Source organism: Adiantum capillus-veneris, chromosome 12 (genome assembly GCF_014529385.1).
Source record: "Adiantum capillus-veneris isolate H3 chromosome 12, ASM1452938v2, whole genome shotgun sequence".
NCBI lineage: Eukaryota > Viridiplantae > Streptophyta > Polypodiopsida > Polypodiales > Pteridaceae > Adiantum > Adiantum capillus-veneris.
Genome location: NC_140942.1, coordinates 101,798,823 through 101,826,256, shown reverse-complemented (window position 1 = coordinate 101,826,256; position 27,434 = coordinate 101,798,823). Strand labels below are relative to the sequence as shown.

The 27,434-nt window shown below is 44.8% G+C and overlaps 1 protein-coding gene across 1 annotated transcript in view; it reads left to right on the top strand.

The window, feature by feature from the left end:
• Positions 1 to 27,434, top strand: part of LOC147446234 (xanthine dehydrogenase 2-like) — a 97,156-nt gene that overhangs the window by 52,234 nt on the left and 17,488 nt on the right. The window contains exons 3-12 of the mRNA XM_086525497.1: positions 20,243 to 20,351; positions 20,469 to 22,022; positions 22,103 to 22,345; positions 22,470 to 22,784; positions 22,932 to 23,171; positions 23,250 to 23,534; positions 23,873 to 24,094; positions 24,777 to 24,938; positions 25,049 to 25,183; positions 25,983 to 26,219. Coding sequence (XP_086381623.1) covers positions 20,243 to 20,351; positions 20,469 to 22,022; positions 22,103 to 22,345; positions 22,470 to 22,784; positions 22,932 to 23,171; positions 23,250 to 23,534; positions 23,873 to 24,094; positions 24,777 to 24,938; positions 25,049 to 25,183; positions 25,983 to 26,219 — 3,502 coding nt within the window. The remainder of the gene's footprint in view (positions 1 to 20,242; positions 20,352 to 20,468; positions 22,023 to 22,102; positions 22,346 to 22,469; positions 22,785 to 22,931; positions 23,172 to 23,249; positions 23,535 to 23,872; positions 24,095 to 24,776; positions 24,939 to 25,048; positions 25,184 to 25,982; positions 26,220 to 27,434) is intronic.

The window sequence follows — 27,434 nt, the reverse complement described above, 5'->3', positions numbered from 1 at the left end:
TCTAACACAGTTCGGAATTTCCAATTTGGTTTGGATATTCCCTTTCCGATGCACCCGTCACCCACCTTGTGACGCATCAGGAACACCTAGTCCTTTCCTACCGAACTTATGATACAATCTCCTTCGCGATGCTCTATGTCACCCATCCCATGACGCATCAGAGATGTTCGTTCCCGGATGGTCGGATACTTCTTCCCGATGCTCCGTGTCACCCATCCGATGTGACGCATCAGAAGTACCCATTTCTGGTGGCCTTACAGATATCCCCTTTTACAGTGCTCTCGTCATTACTTTGAATGATGCACTAGGAATATTCTGTACTCGGATGTCTCTAGTGAGAAATTCCAATAATTCATTTATAATTATTTTTCCTGGTGTTCCAAGCGAGAAAACCCTCTCACTTTTAAATCCAATAATTCATTTAGAATTATCTTTCCGTCAGATAAAGCCAATTTAGCAACAGAGAGAGAGAGAAGGAATGAAATGAAATGTAATATTAACGTCTTCAAAAGGCGAAAATGACCTATGAGATCAAAATGTTACATGTGGTGAATCTAATACCAGGTCTGGGTACAAAAAGTACAAAGAACTGAAAAGAAAATAGTGGGTAGGGGGGTTGGGGTGGGGTGAAAACTGATACAAAGGGGACACAAAGGGGGGGTGAGCTGTTACAATGGAGTTCTTTGACAGTAGAGGCATCATATACATATATATTAGTATCCAAAAGGACGGCTCCTATGTCATGTGAGTATGGTATGGATCCTCTGTCGCAATCTGCGTTGATGTCAAGAGGCCCCCCTCATCCTTTGGCGACTAGACCTCCCCAACTCTATCGCCCGATCAAGCAGTATGCCTTTGGTGGCTTTGGTGTTGTTCTGTGGGGGCTGCTCGAACTCCTTTGAAAGAAATCTGTTGCTTTCGTTGGATCTCTCATTATGCCCCTCTTCAAGAGGTCTTCTCCGTGTTTGCGAATCTCCAGTAAGTATAATCCGAGGCATCTCTGATCCTGGTATCTCATGACTCTAGAAAGTGGTCCAAAACCCTCTCTGAATAGATAGTGAAAGCGGCCTCGTATCTCATAGTATACTGGGCAGTGAAATATGTAACGTAGCTCTGTCTCGGGCTCTATCTAGCACACGTGACAAATCCTGGACTCAGCGGGCACTCCTTTAAATCTGCCTGTCGCGATCTCTAGCTGATGTGAGGATGTGCGTATCTGACCAATAGCACATCGTGTCCGGTGGGATAGTTGAGTATCCATGTATCTTGGTCTGATCACAAACCATTCTCTGTAAGCCGGAGAAGATGCTCTCTATAGAAAGCCATCTTTGTACCCAACTAATGTGTAGGCTGTATCCATGTCCTCTTCGTATCTAACTGAATCAAGTCCTGTCTGATTAGCCTAGTAATCTTTGCCCTAGTGAGGGAGATGGAGGGTGCATCCAGAGAGTACTGAAATGGGGGTAGCCGATCCATACTAAAGCCATGTAACTGAAACCAAGATGCCATCTCTGCATACCAACATGATCTATCTCCCCGCAATGCCAACTGTTGCGAAGACTTTTAGTGCTAAATGATAGTGTGGGGTACGGAGGCCTTGGCTCTGATCAATTGAGAGATCATAGATACCAAGGGCCTCTCCATACGTCTCCAACCATCCTGGCCTACAGAAGTCCCCATATCTGCACCCGATACAACATAGCTGAGGCTACTAAAGTATCAAAGAGCCATAACTTTGTCCGAGGTTCTTGGAACTGAACCTGCGAACACATCCTCTCGAAGCCTCCCAAGGCTGCATAAGCTCTAGTCAGTCTAGTCTGTGCTGCTCTCCCCAAAGAAAACCTCGACCCAGTGAAGACAACCCCAAGGTAAGTGTATGCATCTGTATACTCTACAATCTCCTGACCATATGTGAAAGTCGGTGCTGATCTCTTGATCCACTGTGCATAGTCACACAAAACGGTGTTTCGCAGGGGGGAAACGGGAATGGAGTTTCCCCACCGCTTCGGACCGGCCGAAACGGCGTTTCGCAATGTCATTTTTTTAAAAGGTGCAATTTGGGGTAGTGAAGACCAATTTGTGTTAGAGCTAGACAAGGGATTTCAAGAGTATGTGGCTAAGTACATGCAAAGGTGATGTAGCGATGGCAAGAAGAATAGAAGATGATTTGCTGGCCTTTCGGAATCAAAGTAGTCATTTTAGTCGAGCCACTACAAAGCTTCGGGACACACAGCTCCAGCCTGTCTCATGGTGGGAGAAGTATGGGGATTGTGCACCTACTTTGGTAAATACACTTCCTTAATCTCCCACAATACATTCTAGGCTTTGCCATTTAAGCTTTGCAAAACCAAGTGTTAAATGCAGCCTTTCCCTTTATTGTCTATGTTCGAACATTAAGTTTGAAACTTTTGAATTAGGTCTTCTCATTTTTCAATCCTCAATACACCTATGGCCCCTTCTAGGCTACTTGTTTTATGAAATACATTGTTTACAACTTGAAAAAAAAGGTGCCCTTTCTCAACGTCGGGCGAAACTCCGAAACACTGGTTTTTTCGTTTTCGTTTCTCCCGTTTCCGTTTCGGGTGGTGGTTATGCCACTGTGGTGTGGTGTTAAACGCCATAACCTTGGTTTTACCAAGGTTTACAGACAATCCACTATCCTTTGCAAAACTGTGTAATGCATCCAACTGTCGCTGCATACCCTTTAGTGAGTCAGAGATCAACACAATATCATCAGCATATAACAACAATGGGATCCACGTCCCTGCGAGCTGGGCACCTCTATCACCCTCTCTGTCAATGTAATCAGACACCTCATCAACATACAGACCAAATAGAGTAGGAGACTATGGGCAACCCTGTTTCACCCCAATGGTGGAGTGAACTAAATCAGATATCCCTTCCAGGGTGCGTATATGTCCCATCACTGATTTGTATAGAGCCATAATCCCCCAAATCAACACTATGGGCACCCCCATCTCCTGCAGTCTGCGCCTCAATCGAGCTCTCGGTACCATGTCAAATGCTTTGCGGAAATCTACAAAGCTACAATAAATCCGTCTCCCATGTGACTTGCCCTCCTCAATGATGGCTCTGAGTGTCAGAATATGATAAAGAGTGGAGAAACCCCTCCTTAAACCAGCCTGGCCCTTTGCCCGTACAACCTCACCCTCTGCCCAATTACTCAAGTGCTGCTCAAGAATGGATGCATACAACCGTGCCAATGTGTGCCCAACCATAATAGTGCGGTAATTCCCAGGCTCTGTAGGATCACTTGCCTTGAAGATAGGCACAATAGTAGACAGCCTCCAAGTCTTAGGTAACCCCTCACACATGGCACGATTGAACAACATTGCAAGAACCTCTACCAGCATATCTTTAGCATGTATAAAGTTCTCTGCTACTAGACCATCATGATCATATGCCTTGTTGGTCCTCATCCTGTCAATGGCTCTCTTTACCATCTCAGTGGTAAAGAAGGTGCTTGTAGGTGGGCATGGCTCTGTAGGATCTGGAAGGGGGTCCTATCGAGGAACTGTATATAATGATGTCGCATACTGGCCCCACACATCAAGAGAAGTAATTATTGGGGGAGGGGAGTGCTCATGAAAGAATTGCCATGCCTCTCCTGGACGTCTGGATCTACCAAGCTTCGTGGCTCGATCAAGCAATGTACCTCTAGTATGAGATGAGTAGGCTCTGAGATTTGCTGTAATGACTGGTCCATTGGCTCTCCTCTGGCTGGTGTAAAGAAATCTGTGATTCGTCTCTGAGACTGTCTTTCCTCTGATGTTCTCAGCAAGCTCTCCCTGAGTTTGCGCAGCTCTAGCAGGAAGAATCCGAGACACCTATGATCCTTGTATCTCATGACTCTAGAAAAAGGTCCAAACCCTTCTTTGAACAAGCAGTGGAAGCGGCCGCGTATCTCATAGTATGCCGGGTAGTGACGTGTAGTGCAGCTCTGTCTCTCGCTCTAAGTTGCATAGGTGACATATCCTAGCTCCTGCCGGCACCCTCGAAATTGGCGAGTCTCGATTTGGAGCTGATATGAGGATGTGCGTATTTGTCCAATAGCGCATCTTATCCCATGAGATAAGTGTGTGTCCATGTATGTAGGCCTAGTCACAAAGCTGTTCTCCGTGAGTTGGAGAAGATGCTCTCTGTAGAAGGCCATCTTCGTGCCTAACTCCTGTGTCGGCTGTATCCATGTGCTCCTGGTATTTAGCTGAATCAGATCCTGACGTATGAGTCTGGTGATCTCTGTCCGTGTGAGAGACAGGGAGGGTGCATCCAGGGAGTATTGAAGCGGAGGTAATCTATCCATCTTGGGACCATGCGACTGAAACCATGCTGTCATCTGTCCATACCAACATGCTGTATCGCCTTGTAGAGCTAGTTGTCGAGATGACTCCAAGGCAAGCCGAGCGTATCTGTCCCTGGGGAGATCCCATAGACCGTGCATAAAAGCAAGGTGGAAAGGTACGTAAGGTACGGTACGTGTTCGGTACGTACTGTATGTAGTACTGAATGGATTGAGTGGTAAGGTACGTAAAATTCGTAAGGTTTTTTTTGAAAACGTCAAAAACCTACAATACGGTCCGTACTTGATAATAAATTCATAAGTATCACTTCTAGGATATTAGCTCACTGTTCTACTATCCAAGGTTGTCATAAATAGACAATCCAAGGCGAGTCATCCGCACTAGCCAGTAGTGCCGATGCCAGTAAGGTGCCTCAACACACGCGTCACCGTAATTGTCTTCTGTTTTCCACAATATTTGCAGGCCCAAGTACGTGTTCCTGATCCTGCTTGCCCTCGTGTATTTACCACCGCAATGACAGTGGTGTGTGCGCTCCAGACTGGGTTGGGTTTGCTAGGCATGGTGTACCTACAGATTGGTGAACAAAAACATTGATGCTATCGCGAGAAACACACAAGGTATGCGCGAGGGAGACGGGAGAGACTCGCGAGGACGAGCACTTACCTTTACCGCGCATAAGGTTGCTCTGCAGGTGAGTTTGCAGAGCTCTGTTTGCAATAAACAGGCGCCCAAACTCTCTCTGTAGTACTCTGTAGTCAATAGTTTGCAATAAACAAACGCCCAAACTCACTCTGTCTCAATAACCAGGCGGCCAAACCCCCAAAACAGAGGCGAAATTAAATCTGAAAACGCGAAGGGGAAATTCTTTTTTTTTTTGGTTGTTGTACAGTACGGATCCGTACGGTACCATACCGTACTGTACGGACGTACGGTACCATACGGATCCGTACGTACGTACGGATCCTACCTTGCATAAAAGAAACTGATCTCGTCAATGCCTTCACCACGGGGGGGGGGGCGCGGCTAGCTCGGCTCAGATAATCTCATGTGGTATTGAGGCCTTAGCCCGAATCATCCGAGTGATCATAGAGACGAGAGGCCTCTCCATACATCTCCATGCATCTGTGTTGCCAGATCTCCCATGGTGGTCTACTGAGGGTCCCCATACCTGAACTCCATAGAGCATAGCTGGAGTCACAAGAGTGTCAAAAAGCCAAAGCTTTGTTCGTGGTTCATGAAACTGAACCTGCGAATATATCCTCTCCAGTCCTCCCAACGTTGCGTATGCTCTCGTCAGTCTAGTCTTTGATGCTCTCCTTAGTGAAAACACCGGTCCACCGAAGACTACCCCAAGATAATTATATGCATCCGTGTACTCCACAATCTCCTGGCCATACATAAATGTGGGTGCCGACCTCGTGATCCACTGTGGTGTGGTGTTGAACACCATAACCTTGGTTTTTCCGAGATTGACTGACAATCCATTGTCACGAGCAAATGTATGTAGAGCATCCAAGTGACGCTGCATCCCCTTTGGAGAGTCAGAAATCAGCACAATATCATCAACATATAGTAACAGCGGAATCCATGTCCCTGCTAGCTGAGCCCCCTATCCCTGATCGGAGAGAGAGAGAGAGAGAGAGAGAGAGAGAGAGAGAGAGAGAGAGAGAGAGAGAGAGAGAGAGAGAGAGAGAGAGAGAGAGAGAGAGAGAGAGAGAGAGAGAGAAATGAAATGTTATATTAACGTCTTCAAAAGGCCAGAATGACCTATGAGACCAAACTGATACAAAAGTGGTGAATTTGTTACAATGTCTGGGTACCTTAGTACTAAAGTACTAAGTGTGAAAATAAATGTGAAAAACTAAATACAAAGTGTTAAATAAACTTCTTAGGAGCATTCTGGGTGTCTGGCTAGAATGCTTCTAATCCTTTGTTGCAAGGTTGTTTCCGTACGTACGTACGGTCTGGTTCCGTACCGTACGGTACGTCCGTACGCACCGTACGTTACCCCCCCCCCCCCCCGACAGAGGGTACGAGCTTTTACCAAGTACGCAGGTCTAAAGACTTGGATTGCAGATTTGGTTAATAATATACCAGAATGGAACCAATTCAAGAAGTGGACCTGGTGTAAAAGGACAAAGTTTTGGGGGCAGAGGTATATCAACGGCGCTTCTGTCGAAACCGCAAGACAGGAAAGCTGGAAGCTCTGGGAACACTCACATCAATGTGTCTCCCTTGATCCTTATATCGAGAGGAAGTATGAGGACACGCGTGGTTACCTCTACAGGCAGAGCATTGGGAAGAACCCCGGTGGGATGGAGGAGAAAGTCTTGTTACTAGCAAGAGTGGATGGCTTAAGGCTTAAGGATAAGATTGAACGGGCACAGTCGAGGACTTGCCCGTTATGCGGAATGGAAGAAGGCTCAAGGTCACTTACGCACTTGTTGGTACAGTGCCCTGAGCTGGACAATCTCAGAAGCTCAATACGACCCTGTTTGGAACATGCTAGACGGCTGTTAAACAATCCGAGCGGTGAAGATACCGAAGTGTTACTCCTGGGAGGGGAGATTAGCGGAAAGCGATTGCCAGGATGGGTTGTCCCCCGTGGGGCCCATAATGGTCGTCGTGGACCGCAGCTGAGGAGTGCCTATGCGGATAACGTTGCAGCATTCCTCTGCGGGGCCGTACCGCGATACTACAATGCTCTGGCCCGTGAGGGTGTTGAAAGCTCGTAGGGCTTGTAGTTATTGCGTACGGTGCGGTCCCGCCTAACATGGTCCTGGGGCTTTCCGAGCGGGCCTTGGTGACCATGGTTGGCCGGATCGGGATGCCTCCTTTGAGCCGACGCCCACCTTGGGTATGGCAGTCCTACCGGACATCCGCTGGACGGGGGCCTTTTTCTACCAGGCGAAAATCCTGGAGTACCTGGGCAAGATTCAATACGGTCTGTGAGTTACAAGGGTTTGTCCCTCTCTCTCAGCCTTGGTCCTTAAATGCATCATTGAACTCGTTTGGTGATTTCCCGACGTTACCCTCGGGTGGCGTGACTAACAAGGGAACATGGACTGACTAACATGGCATGAAAAGACTTTTTACTCCCCCGAGGGGGAAACTTGCTTCCATTCCCCGTTGACATGCCACGATACGGCATGGAAGCGCTTTTCCCTTTGTCGGTAAGTCCGCAAGGTAATTTGTCTTTGACTCGTTTGCGCGCACGCGAAGCAAAGGCAGCTCCTTGCTGGCTTACCGGCTCTAGCCCAAAAAAGTAAAAAGTAAAAAGTTACCCCCCCCCCCCCCCCCCCCCCCAAAAAAAAAAAAAAAAAAAGAAAAAAAAACCTCTGAAAAAAAATCTTGGAATTTTTTTTTTCACCGACAGTGGCTATTCCCTGTGGTCGGACTGGTTGGGCGAGGCCTTTAATACGTCCACCTATCCTATACTGGTTATTATCACAACAGAGAACCAGAGAGTTGAACAGAGTCTCTGCACAGAGACCAAGGAAGGATTTGCCGCCATCGATAAGGTTCTTTCTCCCTCCCTCCCTCCCTTCCTCCCTTTGTGTTTGGAGTCTGCAAGGAGGCACTCTAGAGTCTTGACCTAGCGAAAGATTGTAAGTTTTGGATTCAACTTTGAAGTGTGCGTTAATTGTGTTATGTAGCGGTTACTTAACTTGTGGGGTGATTTTAAGTGTTTTTTGAAAGTTGTGGCTATGTTTAAGTATTGTGCAGTGTTTTTAAACTAGATAGGTTGTATATAAATTTGAAATTCTTTGTATTTTTAGCTTTTAAAAAAATATATTACGAATTTTACGTACCTTATGGCCCAATCCATACGGTACAATGTACAGTACGTACCGAACACGTACCGAATACTACGTACCTTACAACCTTGCTTTGTTGTAGTCTCCTCCGATGAAGTGTGCTTCTGCACCTCGGTCGTGGTTGTCTCGATTTCCTAAGCTCAATCGCTCTGTCAATTAGGGTGCCTTTGGTATGAATGTGGGTACTCCTTTGTGCTGGCTGCTGGCCTCTTGCTTCTCCTTCCACTCCTGCTTCTCTCGATCCGAAGAAATCTGTGATCTGCCTCTGAGGCTGTAGTGCTCTTTGTCTTCTCATTAGATTATCCCTGTGCCGATGTAGTTTCAGTAGGTACAAGCCTAAGCATCTTTGATCTTGGTATTGCATGATTCTATCTAGAGGTCCAAAGCCTTCTCTAAAGAGGCAATGAAAACGCCCGCGTATCTCATAGTATACTGTGCAGTGGCATATATAGTGTAATTCTGTCTCCGGCTCCATTCCGCATAACTTGCAAATTCTGCTCTCAAGTGGGATTCCCCTAAATCTGCCAAATTCAATTTCCAACTGGTGTGAGGATGTACGAATCTAACCAATAGCACATCTCAAACCATGAGACAGGTGGGTATCCATGTAACTCGGGCGAATCACATCCATCTTCAGATAGTTGTAGGAAGTTTTCTTTGTAGTCGGCCATCTTCGTGCCCACTTCTTGTGTAGGGTCTACCCATGTCCTCTTAGTATCCAACTGTATAAAATCCTGTCGGATGATTTTATTAATCTCCGTTTGTGTAATTGCCAGTGATGGAGCCTCAAGAGAGTATTGGAAGGGGGGTAATCTTTTCATACTGAACCTGTGTCTCTGAAACCACGAGGACAGTTGCGCATACCAGCATGATGTATCCCCTTTCATTGCTAATTGTTGAGAGGATTCGAGGGCCAATCTAGTATATCGGCAATTATTTGTATCCCACAAACCATGTATAAAGGACACTGATCTGGTAAGAGCTTCAATTTCTATCGGAGGGGCCGCTAGTTCCGCTCGGGTAATCGCGTGTGGTACGGAGGCCTTGGCTCTAATCATTCGGGAAATCATAGATACCAAAGGTCTCTCCATTGACTTCCAATTATCCTGATCTACAGATGGTCCCCAAATCTGGACCCCATAAAGCATAGCCGAAGCCACCACAGTATCAAAGAGCCAAAGTTTTGTTCGTGGTTCCTGAAACTGCACTTGTGAACACATCCTCTCCAACCCTCCCAAGGCCGCAGAGGCTCTGGACAATCTAGCATCCGCTGCTTTCTTAAGAGTAAACTTCGGTCCTGTAAATACCACACCAAGGTATGTGTATGCATCTGTGTCCTCTACTGTATCCTGGCCATATGCAAATGTAGGTGCACATCTCCTAACCCACTGCGGTGTGGTGTTAAACACCATAACTTTGGTTTTACCCAAATTTACCGACAGTCCGTTGTCCTCCGCGAATTTATGTAATGCATCTAACTGCCTCTGCATTCCATCTGGTGATTTTGCTATCAATACAATATCATTTGCATACAACAACAAAGGGATCCATGACCCTGCAAGTTGAGCACCTCTGTCACCCTCTCTATCAATGTAATCTGATACCTCATCTATATACATACCAAGTAAAGTAGGGGACAGTGGGCATCCTTGCTTTACTCCATCGGTGGAATGAACAATGTCGGAATCCCCTTCTGGAGTACGTACATAACCAGTTACTGAACCGTATAAGGCCATGATCCCCCAGATAATCTCTTTGGGGACCCCTAACTCTTGCATTTTGCGCATCAATCTAGTCCTTGGTACTGTATCAAAAGCTTTCCGAAAATCCACAAAGCAACAATACATCTTTTTCCCGCTTGCTCTTCCTTCCTCAATAATGGCTCTGAGCGTAAGAATATGATCTAAAGTAGAATAACCTCTCCTAAATCCAGCTTGTCCTGTTGCCCTTATACCCTCATTCTCTGCCCATCTACTCAATTTTTGTTCAAGAATGGATGCGTACAGTCGGGTCAAAGTGTGACCTACCATAATGGTACGGTAGTTCCCGGGTATCATAGGATCCCCTGACTTGAAAATAGGTACGATAGTAGATAATTTCCAAGATTCAGGTAATCCTTCACACATGACCCGATTAAACAGACAAGCAAGGACTTCTGAAAGTAGATCCCTGGCATGGATCAGATGTTTTGCTACGAAACCATCATGATCATATGCTCTTCTTGTCTTCATCTTATCAATGGCTTTTTCCACCATTTCCGTAGTAAAGAAAGTACTAGTAGTAGGGCATGGCTCTAGCGGATCTGGTAATGGAAGCTGTCCAGATACCATATATAATGATGTTACATATTGACCCCAAATCTCAGGAGAAGTAATCGTGGAAGGCGGCGAGTACTCGTGAAATAAGCGCCAGGCCTCATGTGAGTCCTGACTCAAGAAGAACTGATATAAATCTTTCTCCAGTTTGGCTGAAAATGCCCTTTTCTTGCGACGTACTATACGCCGAAGAGCATTCCGAGATTGCTTATATGTGATGATCCCAATTTTCTGGACCTGGGTTCTCGTCTCTCTGCATTCCTCGTCATACCAACTGTTTTGAGGCATGTTCCCAGATCCTCTCTTCTGATCAGGTTGAGTATGTGGGTATGCCTCTTGTGATGCTCCATGTAGTATCTCTGTTAACTGAGAAGTAATCTCCTCTACAGTATATACTGGCTTGGCTGCCCACATCCTATTATAGATCTTTTCCACATAGATTGAAACAGTCTCTGGCGTGGAAGTATATCTTGTGTGTGTCTTCTTCCTTTGTACTTGAGATGCATTGTATTGGAAGGAGATTGATAAGGTCAAGAGAGCATGATCCACTGCAATCCCAACCGTTATGGGTCCCACCTTAAAGTCCTCGATACTAGAAAAGCGAAGTCATGACATAATCCACTGTACTGGCCCCATGCCTGTGCGGGAAGCATGTGAATCCTCCAGATAACGGGAAATTCTCTAGACCATTAAATATGGACAAACCATGTATAGTTGCCATCTCGATCCCATATTCAGTGTGTTCTTTATCATGTGAGTTTCTAGTAAGCCCCCTCTGTGATAAATCCACTTCTATGAGCATTTCCTCAGAAGTATCATAGAATATTGCTTGAGAGTTGGCCGTTCTGGCATTAAAGTCTCCTAAGAGAACGATGTCTCCATCTCTAGAGAACTCCCACATGTCATTATTCAGTATGGAGAAAGGGGACTGTCCTTTAGGTGAGGAGTAGACTGAGGTACTTGGAGGGAAGTAGCATATAGCGATATATAGAAATCTACTTGTCTCGGCTCTCATTCTCACCCACATATACCTTGCTTGCTCATCTTTCCTGATAATCTGTAGTTGTGGTTTGAGCTCCTCTCTATATCAGACTGCTACTCCTCCTGAACCCCGGCTACCCTGTAGAGATCTCTTGTCTGGTCGACCAACTGTATCCCATAAATAACCCTTCACATGTGGCATACGCTGTCCCGGTATCTGGTGTGTCTCTGAGTAGAAAACTATGTCTCTGTCCCTAAAGCTGTCTTCAAAGGCACCTACATCTAGCCTATATGATCCATTACAATTCCACGCCGCTATCCGGAGCGTCGCGCCATAGGTCTCGCACCGTCATGCTGAGCGCTTTTCCAGAACCACTACTTTCCCTCCTCTAGAAAAGGCGATTTTCCCCTTTTCTCTTGCTGCCCTGATCTCTGGCATCAACTCTTGCATGTGTGCCACTTGTGCCAATGTAAGGTCATCTCCCAAGAAAATACTGGTTTTCTTAAGAGTTGGCCTCTTCTTTAGAAATTCTTTCCTTATTTCTATATTCGGGAAGTGGAGAATAAGTGCCCTATCCTTTACGTTTCCCTTCTCATCGATTCCTTTCTTGCCCACTCTCCATGCACTTGTGTGAGTAGGCTCTGTGATGCCCATGCGTTGTAGCAGTTCCTTCACTTCATCTACATTCTCTTTGTCTTTGACTCCTGTGACCCGCACATGCAGAGCCCGATTCTTCCTTTTCTGCTCTTCCTCAATGGTCATATTAATAATGGTAGAAGTAGGTGTGGTCTCGAGCATCTCGGCCTTCCCTTTCTTCGCATCCTCAATCCATTTCTCTGCTTCATCAACCTTTTCTTGTGTCTTAAAAAGACGTTCCGCCCATGAATATGCCGTTTTCGATTTCTGTTCATCTCCTTCCCGTAGAGCTTTCATCTGATCCTTCATGTCCTTGAGCTCCTTCAACATCGAAGGTTGGTCGTCTCCCTTCTCCTTAGTTGCAGATTTGCAAGCCGCAAGTTCTCCTTTTAGCTCCTCGATTATTGCATCTTTTTCTCCCATGTGCTTTTCCATATTTGTTCTCCATGCTTCAAAACTTGCTACTACCTCATCGAGTTTCTTTTGCATAACGCATTCTGTTACATTTACTTCGGCCTTGATTAGGTTTCGTAATTCCGTTTTCAAGATCTAAATCTCCTCATTCTGTATCCCCCGGATCTCTCTCCTTAGTTCTCTCATCATGTCTCCATACATGGAGTTCTTGTAGCTCTCAGTGCTGGTGTGCATTTCCTTCTTGATGTCATCTCTCATATAGTTTAGCTCTGATTTGAGCATCACCTGGACCTTCTCCATCATTAGTTCATCATGTATGCTGGAAGTTTTCCCCACTCGTAAGGATCTCGATGATAGTACAGTATCTCTGTTTCTCCGTTTAAATGTAGTTGTTGTTTTTTTTGGGGTGGTGTAGCTATCTACACCCGGCCCTTCCCCTTCGGTAGGCGGATCCATCGAACCCGAGCCACAACTGTGGGGTAGGGTACTAGGGTACTAGGGTGAGGAACTGAGAATAGGGCAAACTTAAAAAATTTACCTTAAGGCTTAAAAATCTCTCTAAATTTGAACGTAAGAGCTTTGACTTCCTACGCGTAGATGAAGGGGGGGGGTGCCGGGGCGCGTAGGCTGCGACTTGCTACGTGTAGGGCTGCTGGGACTTGCTATGTGTAGGACTCAACAGCAGCGCGTGCAGGTCTCAGGGAAGCGCGAGCAGGAGTCGGCAGAGGCAGCGTGAGCAGGAGCATGAGGGCAACGCGTTTCCGAGCAACAGGGCAACGCGAGCATCAGCAGCGCACGAGCATCACCAGCGCGAGCATCACTAGGGCATGCACCCTTTCACCCACTCACAGAGAGAGAGAGAGAGAGAGAGAGAGAGAGAGAGAGAGAGAGAGAGAGAGAGAGAGAGAGAGAGAGAGAGAGAGAGAGAGAGAGAGAGATATGAAATGATATATTAACGTCTTCAAAAGGCCAAAATGACCTATGAGACCATCAGATACAAAGTGGTGAAATTAATACAATGTCTGAAGTACAAGTACAAAAAGTACTGGATGTAAAAAATGAAAACTGAAAATGAAGTGTGAAGTGTGAAATGTGTGTGTGAGAGAGAGAGAGAGAGAGAGAGAGAGAGAGAGAGAGAGAGAGAGAGAGATGAAATGTTATATTAATGTCTTCAAAAGGCCAAAGTGACCTATGAGACCAGAAAGTTACAATGTGGTGGATCTGATACAAAGTCAGCGTAACAAGATGACAAAATGACAAAATGACAAAATAAAATATTATGGAATCCTAGGCTGCTGGGTTTAGAGAGAGAGAGAGAGAGAGAGAGAGAGAGAGAGAGAGAGAGAGAGAGAGAGATGAAATGAAATGAAATGTTATATTAACGTCTTCAAAAGGCCAGAGTGACCTATGAGACCAAACTGATACAAAAGTGGTGAATTTGTTACAATGTCTGGGTACCTTAGTACTAAAGTACTAAGTGTGAAAAGTGTGAAAATAAATGCGAAAACCTAAATACAAAGTATTAGATAAACTTCTTAGGAGCATTCTTGGTGTCTGGCTAGAATGCTTCTAATCCTTTGTTGTAGTCTCCTCCGGTGAAGTGTGCTTCTGCATTTCGGTCGTGGTCGTCTCGATTTTCTAAGCTAAATCGCCCTGTCAATGAGGGTGCCTTTGGTATGAATGTGGTTTGTGCTCGCTGCTGGCCTCTTGCTTCTCCTTCCATTCTTGCTTCTCTCGATCCGAAGAAATCTGTGATCTGCCTCTGAGGCTGTAGTGCTCTTTGTCTTCTCATTAGATTATCCCTGTGCCGATGTAGTTCTAGTAGGTACAGGCCTAAGCATCTTTGATCCTGGTATTGCATGACTCTATCTAGAGGTCCAAAGCCTTCTTTAAATAGGCAATGGAAACGCCCACGTATCTCATAGTATACGGTGCAATGGCATATGTAGTGTAATTCTGTCTCCGGCTCCATTCCGCATAACTTGCAAATTCTGCTCTCAGGTGGGATTCCCCTAAATCTGCCAAATTCAATTTCCAGTTGGTGTGAGGATGTACAAATCTGACCAATAGCACATCTCAAACCACGAGACAGGTGGGTATCCATGTAGCTCGGGCCAATTACAAAACCATCTTCAGATAGCTGTAGGAAGTTTTCTTTGTAGTCGGCCATCTTCGTGCCCAATTCTTGTGTAGGGTCTACCCATGTCCTCTTAGTGTCCAACTGTATAAGATCCTAGCGGATGATTTTATTAATCTCTGTTCGTGTGATTGCCAGTGATGGAGTCTCAAGAGAGTATTGGAAGGGGGGTAATCTTTCCATATTGAACTCGTGTCTCTGAAACCACGAGGACAGTTGCGCATACCAGCATGATGTATCTCCTTTCATTGCTAATTGTTGAGAGGATTCGAGGGCCAATCTAGTATATCGGCAATTATTTGTATCCCACAAACCATGTATAAAGGACACTGATCGGGTAAGAGCTTCAATTTCTATCGGAGGGGCAGCTAGTTCCGCTTGGGTAATCGCGTGTGGTACGGAGGCCTTGGCTCTAATCATTCGGGAAATCATAGATACCAAAGGTCTCTCCATTGACTTCCAATTATCTTGATCCACAGATGGTCCCCAAATCTGGATCCCATAAAGCATAGCCGAAGCCACCACAGTATCAAAGAGCCAAAGTTTTGTTCGTGGTTCCTGAAACTGCACTTGTCAACACATCCTCTCCAACCCTCCCAAGGCCGTAGAGACTCTGGACAATCTAGCATCCGCTGCTTTCTTAAGAGTAAACTTCGGTCCTGTAAATACCACACCAAGGTATGTGTATGCATCTGTGTCCTCTACTGTATCCTGGCCATATGCAGATGTAGGTGCCGATCTCCTAACCCACTGCGGTGTGGTGTTAAACACCATAACTTTGGTTTTACCCAAATTTACCGACAGTCCGCTGTCCTCCGCGAATTTATGTAATGCATCTAACTGCCTCTGCATTCCATCTGGTGATTTTGCTATCAATACAATATCATTTGCATACAACAACAAAGGGATCCATGACCCTGCAAGTTGAGCAGCTCTGTCACCCTCTCTATCAATGTAATCTGATACCTCATCTATATACATACCAAGTAAAGTAGGGGACAGTGGGCATCCTTGCTTTATTCCATCGGTGGAATGAACAATGTCGGAATCCCCTTCTGGAGTACGTACATAACCAGTTACTGACCCGTATAAGGCCATGATCCCCCAGATAATCTCTTTGGGGACCCCTAACTCTTGCATTTTACGCATCAATCTGGCCCTTGGTACTGTATCAAAAGCTTTCCGAAATTCCACAAAGCAACAATACATCCTTTTCCCGCTTGCTCTTCCTTCCTCAATAATGGCTCTGAGCGTAAGAATATGATCTAAAGTGGAATAACCTCTCCTAAATCCAGCTTGTCCTGTTGCCCTTATGCCCTCATTCTCTGCCCATCTACTCAATTTTTGTTCAAGAATGGATGCGTACAGTCGGGTCAAAGTGTGACCTACCATAATGGTACGGTAGTTCGCGGGTATCATAGGATCCCCTGACTTGAAAATAGGTACGATAGTAGATAATTTCCAAGATTCAGGTAATCCTTCACACATGACCTGATTAAATAGACGAGCAAGGACTTCTGAAAGTAGATCCCTTGCATGGATCAGATGTTCTGCTACTAAACCCTCATGATCATATGCTCGTCTTGTCTTCATCTTGTCAATGGCTCTTTTCACCATTGCTGTAGTAAAGAAAGTACTAGTAGCAGGGCATGGCTCTAGCGTATCTGGTAATGGAGGCTGTTCAGATCATAGTAATAGGGAATGGCCGTTTTCAGGTCTCCGTTCCTCGTTCCCATTCCAAGTTGCTGTTCCGAATCCCCGTTCCGTGTTTCAAACGTGAGTACCCGTAATAGGGAATGGCATTTTGTTCCATGTTCCCGTTCCGCGTTCCCGTTCCGGTTTCCCGTTCCTGGTAACTATGGTCCAGATACCATATATAATGATGTTACATATTGACCCCAAATCTCAGGAGAAGTAATTGTCGGAGGCGATGAGTGCTCGTGAAATAAACGCCAGGCCTCATGTGAGTCCTGACTCAAGAAGAGCTGATATAAATCCTTCTCTAGTTTGGCTAAAATTGCCCTTTTCTTGCGACGTACTATACGTCGAAGAGCAATCCGAGACTGCTTATATGCGATGATCCCAACTGTAAGCTCTTTCTAGATCTGGGTTCTCGTCTCTCTGCATTCCTCGTCGTACCAACTGTTTTGAGGCATGTTCCCAGAGCCTCTCTTCTGATCAGGCTGAGTATGTGGGTATGCCCATTGTGCTGCTCCATGTAGTATCTCTGTTAGCTGAGAAGTAATCTCCTCTACAGTATATACTGGCTCGGCTGCCCACATCCTATTATAGATCTTTTCCACATAGACTGAATCAGTCTCTGGAGTGAAAGTATATCTTGTGTGTGTCTTCTTCCTTTGTACTTGAGAGGCATTGTATTGGAAGGAGATTGATAAGGTCAAGAGAGCATGATCCACTGCAATCCCAACCGGTCTGGGTCCCACCTTAAAGTCCTCGATACTAGAAATAAAGCTTGGTGAAGTCATGACACGATCCCTTGTACTGGCCCCATTCTTGTGCGGGAAGCATGTGAATCCCCCAGATAAAGGGAAATTCTCTAGACCATTAAGTATGGCCAAACCATGTGTAGTTGCCATCTCCATGAGATGTCTCCCATATTCAGTGTGTTCTTTATCGTATGAGTTTCTAGTAAGCCCCTCCTGTGATAAATCCACTTCTCTGAGCATTTCCTCAGAAGTATCATAGAATACTGCTTGAGAGTTGGCCGTTCTGGCATTAAAGTCTCCTAAGAGAACGATGTCTCCATCCCTAGAGAACTCCCATACGTCATTATTCAATATGGAGAAAGGGGACTGTCCTTTAGGTGAGGAGTAGAGATGTACTTGGAGGGAAGTAGCATATAGCGATATATAGAAATCTACCTGTCTCGACTCTCATTCTCACCCACATATACCTTGCTTGTTCATCTTTCTTGATAATCTGTAGTAGTGGTTTCAGCTCCTCTTTAAATAAGACTGCTACTCCTCCTGAACCCCGGCTACCTCGTAGAGATCTCGTCTGGTCGACCAGCTGGTTCCCATAAATACCCCTTCACGCCGCTATCCGGAGCGTTGCCCCATAGGTCTCACACCGTCATGATGAGCGCTTTTCCAGAATCACTACTTTCCCTCCTCTATAAAAGGCGATTTTCCCTTTTCTCTTGTTGCCCTGATCTCTGGCATCAACTCTTGCATGTGTGCCACTTGTGCCAATGTAAGGTCATCTCCCAGGAAAATACTGGTTTTCTTAAGAGTTGGCCTCTTCTTTAGAAATTCTTTCCTTATTTCTATATTCGGGAAGCGGAGAATAAGTGCCCTATCCTTTACGTTTCCCTTCTCATCGATTCCTTTCTTGCCCACTCTCCATGCACTTGTGTGAGTAGGCTCTGTGATGCCCATGCGTTGTAGCAGTTCCTTCACTTCATCTACATTCTCTTTGTCTTTGACTCCTGTGACCCGCACATGCAGAGCCCGATTCTTCCTTTTCTGCTCTTCCTCAATGGTCATATTAATAATGGTAGAAGTAGGTGTGGTCTCGAGCATCTTGGCCTTCCCTTTCTTCGCATCCTCAATCCATTTCTCTGCTTCATCAACCTTTTCTTGTGTCTTAAAAAGACGTTCCGCCCATGAATATGCCGTTTTCGATTTCTGTTCATCTCCTTCCCGTAGAGCTTTCATTTGATCCTTCATGTCCTTGAGCTCCTTCAACATCGAAGGTTGGTCGTCTCCCTTCTCCTTAGTTGCAGATTTGCAAGCCGCAAGTTCTCCTTTTAGCTCCTTGATTATTGCATCTTTTTCCCCATGTGCTTTTCCATATTTGTTCTCCATGCTTCAAAACTTGCTACTGCCTCATCGAGTTTCTTTTGCATAACGCATTCTGTTACATTTACTTTGGCCTTGATTAGGTTTCGTAATTCCGTTTTCACGATCTGAATTTCCTCATTCTCTATCCCCCGGATCTCTCTCCTTAGTTCTCTCATCATGTCTCCATACATGGAGTTCCTGTAGCTCTCAGCGTTCGCGTGCATTTCCTTCCTGATGTCATCCCTCATATAGTTTAGCTCTGATTTGAGCCATAGTTACCCGGAACGCGGAACGGGAACGGCAACGGGATCCCCGCGGAACGGGGGAACGGCTAGGGGTCCGGAACGGGAACGTCGCGGAACGGGAGGTATAAAAAACACCCAAATAGTGCAATTTTTAGCTCCTTGTGTTTAAATACAAGGAGTATTAGAGTGCTTTGACTCTAATACTCACAAAAAACTCGTTTTGAAGACCATTCAACCTTGCTATGACTAGATGATGTGAGAGAGAGAGAGAGAGAGAGAGAGAGAGAGAGAGGGAGAGGGAGAGATTTGAGAGAGTGGGAGGGAGAGGAAGAGAGCTTGAAGGCTTGAAGCCTTGAGCCTTGAGAGAGTGAGTCTTGAGAGGGAGAGATCTTGAGAGTGAGAGGGAGAGCTTGAGCCTTGAGGATTAGCTTGTGAAGAGAAAGGGGAAGGGGGGTGCATTTTATGAGTCCTTGAGGCCTTGCACACTTTCAAAAGAAGCCCAAACATTTACTTCAATTTTTTCAATTTTTGCCAAATTTGTTTGTAGCCGTTGGCCGTTCCAGGGGCATTCCGGAATGGTCTGGGGGTGTTTCGGAACGTTCCGGAACGGCCGTTCCGGTTTGCATTGGCCACCCGGAATGTCAGACATTCCAGGACGTTCTGGAACGTTTGGGAAGAGAACTGCCCCCCGGAACGCCAGAACGGGGGCGTTCCCTGGTAACTATGATTTGAGCATCACGTGGACCTTCTCCATCATTAGCTCATCATGTATCCTGGAGGTTTTCCCAACTCGTAAGGATCCTGGTGATAGTACAGTATCTTTGTTTCTCCGTTTGAAAGTAGCCGTTGTTTTTTTTGTGGTGGTGTAGCTATGTACACCCGGCCCTTCCCCTTCGGTAGGCGGATCCATTGAACCCGGGCCACAAATGTGGGGTAGGGTACTAGGGTGGGGGACTGAGAATAGGGCAAGACTTAAAATTTAACCTAAACTTAAAGAGGCTTTATCTGAGGCGCGAGTAGGACAAGACTTTCTACGCGTAGAAGAGGTTGCAGAGCGGTTCACGCTCCCTACCCAGCCTCGTGCGCTCTGCCCTAGCCTTGTGTGCCTTGGCTTCTGCCCTGCGTTGCCTATGCTGCCCGGGCCTCACCAGCCCTACGAGCCTCACTGCTCACGCTGCTTGCCTTACATGCTTCACTTGCTGCCCCTGCAGAGTTTGGTACCCTGCGGCCTACAGCAGACCTCGTGCGACGCGTAGGAGACCAGCTCGCATAGGAGGACCTGCTCGCGCGACGCGTAGGAGGACCAGCTCGCGTAGGGGGGAGAGAGAGAGAGAGAGAGAGAGAGAGAGAGAGAGAGAGAGAGAGAGAGAGAGAGAGAGAGAGAGAGAGAGAGTTTTGTTTGTGTATGGGTGTGCCCACATGCATGATGCATGCAAATACATATTTGCACGCATCAAAAGGCCACACAAACACGTTATACAATCATACTTATGGCAAGCCTGTGATCATGCCTGTAATTTTTTCAGCACAAAGGTGATTCAACCTTTGCTAATGCTTTATATATTGACAGTCATCGGGCCGTGAATGCGTGCCTTACTCCTGTATACTCAGTTGAAGGGATGCATGTTATAACAATTGAAGGCATTGGAAATAGTCAGCGTGGATTGCACCCGATTCAGGTATTTTTGTTTGTCCTCAAAACTCAATTTGAGACTTTGACAAACCTTATGGTGCGTGGATTACAAGCCTATGGTTTTGTATTGCTAGCTAATTGTGGATATTTGTGGTTATTTCAGGAGTCTCTTGCAACCCAACATGGTTCACAATGTGGGTTTTGCACACCTGGATTTGTAATGAGTATGTATGCACTATTGAGATCTCGAAAAGGACCCCCCACAGAAGAGGAGATTGAAGAAAATTTGTCTGGAAACTTGTGTCGATGCACTGGATACAGGCCTATTCTGGATGCTTTTCGTGTGTTTGCAAAGACAGACGATTCTGTGTACAGCAATGAGGCTTGCAATGGGACTGTAGCAAAGAAAAGCGTTAAAGTTGAAAAGGGGACAAGAATCTGCCCATCAACAGGACGTCCCTGCGATTGTAATGGAAATTCTCAAGGACAGTTTTCTAGCACCGAAAACCCTGAATCTCAAGGGCACCTTTGTGATAGTAATGGAAAAGCCCAAGGGCAGTCTTTGGGTACTGACATAAAAAATGCATCCAAGACCGACTCAGAGCTTATATTTCCACCAGAGCTGTTTTCTAGAACACCACAATATTTGTCTCTTTATGGGAGAGATGGGATTCTGTGGTTCCGGCCAGCAAATTTAAAGGATCTTTTGGGTTTGAAACATGCGCATCCAGATGCAAAGCTTATTGTTGGAAATACAGAGGTTGGCATAGAAACAAGGTTCAAGAAGGTTGTTTATCCTGTTCTTATCTCAACAACACATGTGGCTGAGTTCAATGCTATAAATGTTAGGGATGATGGGGTAGAGATTGGGTCATCTGTGACTCTTTCGAGGTTATTGGATGTAATGCGGGAGTGCATGCGGGAGAGGCCAGCTCATGAAACGTCAGCCTGTGCTGCTTTCATTGAACAGCTTAGATGGTTTGCTGGGGCCCAGATAAGAAATGTAGCATCAGTTGGTGGAAACATATGCACAGCAAGTCCAATTTCAGACTTGAATCCACTTTGGATTGCAAGCAAGTCACTGTTCAAGCTCATTGATAACAAGGGATCGATGAAGGAAGTAAAGGCTGCAGATTTTTTTGTGGCTTATAGGAAGGTTGCAATGGATAGGAACGAATTGTTGTACTCTGTCTTTCTACCATGGACAAGGAAGTTTGAGTATGTCAAGGAGTTCAAGCAGGCTCATAGAAGAGATGACGACATTGCTCTTGTAAATGCAGGCATGAGGGTTTTCTTTACCGAGAGAGATGGGACCCTAGTTGTAAAGGAGAGCACATTTGTCTTTGGTGGTGTGGGACCTGTGCCCTTGTCGGCAAAGAAGACGGAAGCTTTCTTGCAAGATAAGGAATGGAAAGAGGAGACACTGCAAAATGTACGTGCCACTCTGAGGGAAGACATTGTGATAGCAGAGAATGCGCCTGGGGGTATGGCAGAGTTCCGGTCTTCCTTGGTGGCTAGCTTTTTCTTCAAGTTTTTCTTACTATCTAGTTATAAACTTGAGCAGCAAGGAAAGCTAGTGCATAATTTTCCTGCTACCTACAAATCGGCTGTTGCAGATTATCACAAGCCTCCCTCCCGTGGCAGTCAGTCGTATCAACCTTCTGAAACAAGTACTGCTGTGGGGCAACCCACCATGCACCTATCAGCAAGAATGCAGGTCTTCATAAGAATCATTTTCTTTAATCAAGCATGTGCTATCATGGTAATTTGTAAATATGCCGCGTTTGCTTGGTGTAGGTAACAGGGGAGGCAGAGTACACAGATGATATTCTGATGCCACCCTCTGGTCTGCACGCAGCTCTTGTGTTGAGTACAAAACCACATGCTCACATTATGTCCATTGATGCATCAGAGACAGAGATGATCGCAGGCTTTGAAGGCTTCTTTACAGCGAAAGACATACCTGGTGGAAATGATATTGGGGCCATTATAGCTGATGAGGAGCTTTTTGCAACAAATGTGGTTACTTGTGTTGGGCAGGTTATTGCAATCGTTTCAAGCAATGAGAGACATAGTTTGATTTCGTGTTTTCCTGCCTTTTGGATACTAGAATGATGGCGTCTTCCATTTACCAAAGGTTGTTAATATCAAGTGTCCTGTGCAGGCGATTGGTATTGTTGTGGCAGACACACTCGAGAATGCAAAGGCTGCTGCACAAAAAGTGAAAATTGAGTATGAAGAACTACCTGCAGTTTTAAGCATTGAGGATGCTCTTAAAGTGGGTTCCTTTCACCCCGGGACTGAGCGTCTTATTCAGAGAGGTGATGTGGAGGCGTGTTTTGCAAGTGATGATTGCGATCACATTTTTGAAGGAACAGTACGAATGGGTGGACAGGAACATTTCTATTTAGAACCTAACACCTCACTGGTATGGACCTCTGATGGGGGCAATGAAATATTCATGGCTTCTTCTACCCAGGTATGTGTTCCACATATCTGCATCTTTAAGTAGTGCTGAATTGAAAGTGCTAGCTTGCATGTTTGGACACATACATGCCACACACTCAAGGAAAAAGAACTAACAGTACAGTAAGCCTGTGAACTGAAGCTTTGTTAAAAATTGCAGTCTCCTCAAAAGCACCAAAAGTATGTAGCACATGTCCTTGGCATTCCCATGAGTAAAGTCGTCTGTAAGACGAAGAGAATTGGAGGTGGCTTTGGTGGTAAAGAAACAAAATCAGCTTTTGTTGCTGCAGCAGCAGCTGTACCAGCTTATCTTCTAAGAAAGCCTGTCAAATTAACTCTTGATAGAGACATTGACATGCTTATCACTGGCCAAAGGCACCCCTTTCTTGGTAAATACAAGGTTAGTTGTTTTGTGATGTAAAACCTAATTGCTTTATAAAGTTTTGGTCTAATTATGCAATCTTTACTTTTGGAATAGGTTGGATATACAAAAGAAGGGAAGGTCCTAGCTTTGGATCTTGCAATTTACAATAACGGGGGCAACTCACTTGATTTATCCCACTCTGTTTTAGACAGAGCAGTTTTCCACTCAGATAATGTATATGCCATACCAAATTTTCGTGTTTTTGGGAGAGTATGTTTCACAAATTTGGCAAGCAATACTGCTTTTCGAGGGTTTGGTGGCCCCCAAGGGATGATAATTGCAGAGAATTGGATAGAAAGAATCGCACGGTCCTTGAACACACCTCCTGAAAAGATAAGGGTGAGTGCCACATCGTCTTGCTTGAAAATGTGTAATATGCTTGTAGAGGTTGTTCTTAAATTGGTGTTAAGATGCTTATTAGATTTTATAGAAAATGATTTATGCATAGTTGTGAAGGATATATACACTATGCTCATGTTTCATCTCAGAAAGAGAGGTTGTTCAGATACTTAATGAATTCTATGAAATAAATAGAGATTGTTCATATTCTTGGCATCCATCTTTACCTGCAAGCTTACCATGAAATTAGTGTTAGTGTAGAATACACTGTACTAGATGTCGCAGGATGCTGGTATTTGTGCGCCAATATTTATTTTCATATCTTTTTCTACTTTCAGGAGCTAAATTTTCAGGAGGAAGGGTATGAACTGCATTATGGTCAACGTGTCGAGCATAACACATTGCACCGTGTATGGGATGGTGTGAAAGAGTCATGTGAATTTGAAAAGAGGAGAAGTCTAGTTGAAATTTTCAACGAGCAACACAAATGGAGGAAGCGAGGTGTAGCTATGGTTCCAACCAAGTTTGGTATATCTTTCACGGCAAAGTTTATGAATCAGGTGTGGCACCTGCTTTTAGTTTCTGCTAGCTTGGTTGAATTCATCGATTATAGTGGTCATTTCACATGATTGGAGCTTAGTCTCCATGACGAGATGCTGTACGAACTTTTGGTTCTTATAGACCATTTTAGTCTACTGCAGACATTAAAGCGCGTTTTTTCTTTCTGCATTCCATAATTATCTGCATTCTTAGGTTTCCTATACTTGAGCAATTATTGTTAGAGGTCTTTTTATTAAATGTCTATTGATTTTGCTCAATTTTCTTTTTTCAAAAAATGATTGTTTAGTATGAAGCTTTTGTAAGTTTTTTGGTACACATAATCAGAAAAGCAGATGTTATTTCATTCTTAAAACGTTAAAGTAGCCTCTCAAAGGGAAGGTCTGAGCACCAATCTTTTGGTGGAGAACATGGAGTTCCTAGTACCCTATGTGTTAAGTAAGATGGCTTAATTGTGGAGGGGCACATAAAAGGTCATTCAACAGAAAATAGGAAAGTTCCTTATTAAACACATTGGCTTTGGAAGCTTGTGACTAAATAACATTTTGTTTAGCGGTTCCATCCATCGTAGTTTTTGTTTCATTCCAGGTGTCTTTTCTATCTGTATCAATTACTGCAATCTCTCCTTTTGAGGGCCTTTTTTTGTTTGCTTATTTTCTCTTTGAATTTGTGATGAGTACGCAGGCTGGAGCTTTGGTTCAGGTTTACACAGACGGGACTGTCTTAGTGACACATGGAGGAGTTGAGATGGGACAAGGCTTGCACACAAAAGTTGCGCAGATTGCTGCAGCGTCTTTTGGTATTCCGATGAGTTCTGTGTTCATCTCAGAGACAAGCACAGACAAGGTGCTTTAGGACAAAGCTTTTCTTGTCTAGCTTTTATTTTGTTCATTTTTAGTGTAATGTTTGACCAGAAACAGTGCGTTCCTCTGGACCTAACATTTTGTTCCACGTAGGTTCCAAACGCCTCTCCAACTGCAGCTTCAGCAAGCTCAGATATGTATGGTCAAGCCGTCTTAGATGCATGCGAACAGATTAAATCCCGCATGCAGCCTGTGAAAGAGGAGAATTCCTCCTTATCGTTTTCAAAGGTAAACGTGATGATTTACATTTATACACATTAAGTTGTTGAACAGGGTTTCATAATTTATTAGGACCATGGTTTGCTGGCGGGCACACACATTTTTTGGTGCTTGCGTGGTTTTGACACCATGCTCATCTTTTGATGCCTTCGTATTTGGGCCCTGAAGTTTTTACTTCATGAGAATCTGGCATGCGGCATGCCAATTTTCATACCTTTACCTAAATATCGGATGTTTCAAGATGATATGCTTTGCACACAGACCTTTGAGCTTTTAACATTACTGGGACTTTTATAGCAATATATGCCTAAGTGTGTCTAGGTGTGGTGTGTGTGCATTAATACCTAGTTCTACACACATCATTAGGTGAAATTGACAGCAGTGGGTATGTTAGTGGAATTCAATATCATTAGTAGATACCACACACTCTCTCAAGGTGAATTTGAGATTTATCTAGATATATGAAATCTTGCATTGGAAAGGAAAATGTTTACCAAAACATCTTAGGTACCTACTATGCACACTTCTATTACCTGACGTGTGTGATCATGCATGTATGTTCTTTATTGAGTTTGTATGCATATGGGGTTTGCCTGCTTTCTCTTATATGTATGCAGCAAATAGGTCGGGATAAAATCTACATGTGGTTTATAAAGAACCTAATGGTATACAAAACGAGATTTATAATACTTCACGCTATGGCTATACAATTTGCATAATAGAAGCTGGCTTGATTGTGTACTATTGAATTTTGCATGTTTTGTGCCTCAAATTCATTTTGTATTCAATTCTCTCCATAATTTTGCAGCTAGCTAATGCTTGTCACTTGGAGCGAATCGATCTCTCGGCTCATGGTTTCTATGCAACTCCTGATATAAACTTTGATTGGGTCACGGGCAGAGGAAGCCCGTTCAGTTATTTTACATTTGGAGCTGCCTTTGCTGAAGTTGAGATTGACACTTTGACGGGAGATTTTCAAATTCAAAGAGTTGACATTGTCATGGACCTTGGGACATCACTTAACCCTGCTATCGACATTGGCCAGGTCTGTTCTCTCTATTTGTGCCTATTGGAGTGGCATTGGCTTTGTCATTAAAAGAAGAAAACTAGAACAAATTATTTCAAAACAGACCCTTAAGGCCTACAAACATCTCCTTCTTAAAAAACATCTCCCCTCAATCTGTCACGAGGCATCTGCAAGCCTGGGCTCCGATACGATGTGAGAAATGCGGCGGAAATGGGTAGAGATAAATGCATGGATAGTAGAAGGGGAAGAGGGAAGGTGAGAGAGAAAATGCAAGAGTGACAACTCAATGATGTGGCACCTGGTACATATCATGATGTCAGTGGGATTGTCCTGCAAGATTTCCGGGGAACTGTATGGACGGCAGCAGATAATACAGCAGCAGCCCATGTGAGCTTTTTGGCCAGTTGGTTAACAAAAGTAGACAGGATACTTTTGACACAGTCGTTTAATATAGTTGCTTTTTGTATCAGTTTGGAAGTCCGTGATTTTAGAGTAGACGCTCTGAGCAAATTGTACACTTGTCTTGAATATAATAAAATAAAAAGTACTGCCAGAGGCAGCCACTCGGGGGACTAGTAGTCGCCGAGAGGAGCTCTGCCTCTCCTATGTCTCCTGGATAATTCAATGGTGAAGGGTGCCAGACTGCCAGTTCCTTTGCAGTTGTTTGCAAGTCTATATCAATGTTTTTGCAATTGGTACTGACCTGTTACAAAATCTGCCGGGTAATTTCCTGAGGATGCCAAGTTCCAACGCCTCCCATTGGGCGGCCAGATCCTCAGGAAACTGCACAATACATGGCGGCTTAGTACATCAATGGGAGCTACAAATGCGAGATGGCGCTCCCTTGTTGGATCCCTTCTCCTCACAGTTTGGGCGTCTGCTGAGCTGCCAATTGTCTTTTTTCACCTTATTCCAGCCTATGCCAAGTGGCTGGCTGGGGTAACTTGAAGTGGAAACTTCCTTGCGGCTTCTTGCCCGACTGGTCAAAGACGGAAATTGCCTAGGAGCGAGTCAGAAAATCACATGCCCTTTGTGGATACACCTATGTGATTTTATTGAAGTAATGGCAGCCGTCTCTATTAAGACACATGCTCCACTGAAAATATGGTAGGGCACCACATGCCAACAGAGAATACAGCTGGAACAAACTTTAGGATTTAAACACTTGAACTGAAAAGAGGACCTTTGTAATGGGACGACATCACGATCCAACTGAAAGAACATATTGAGACA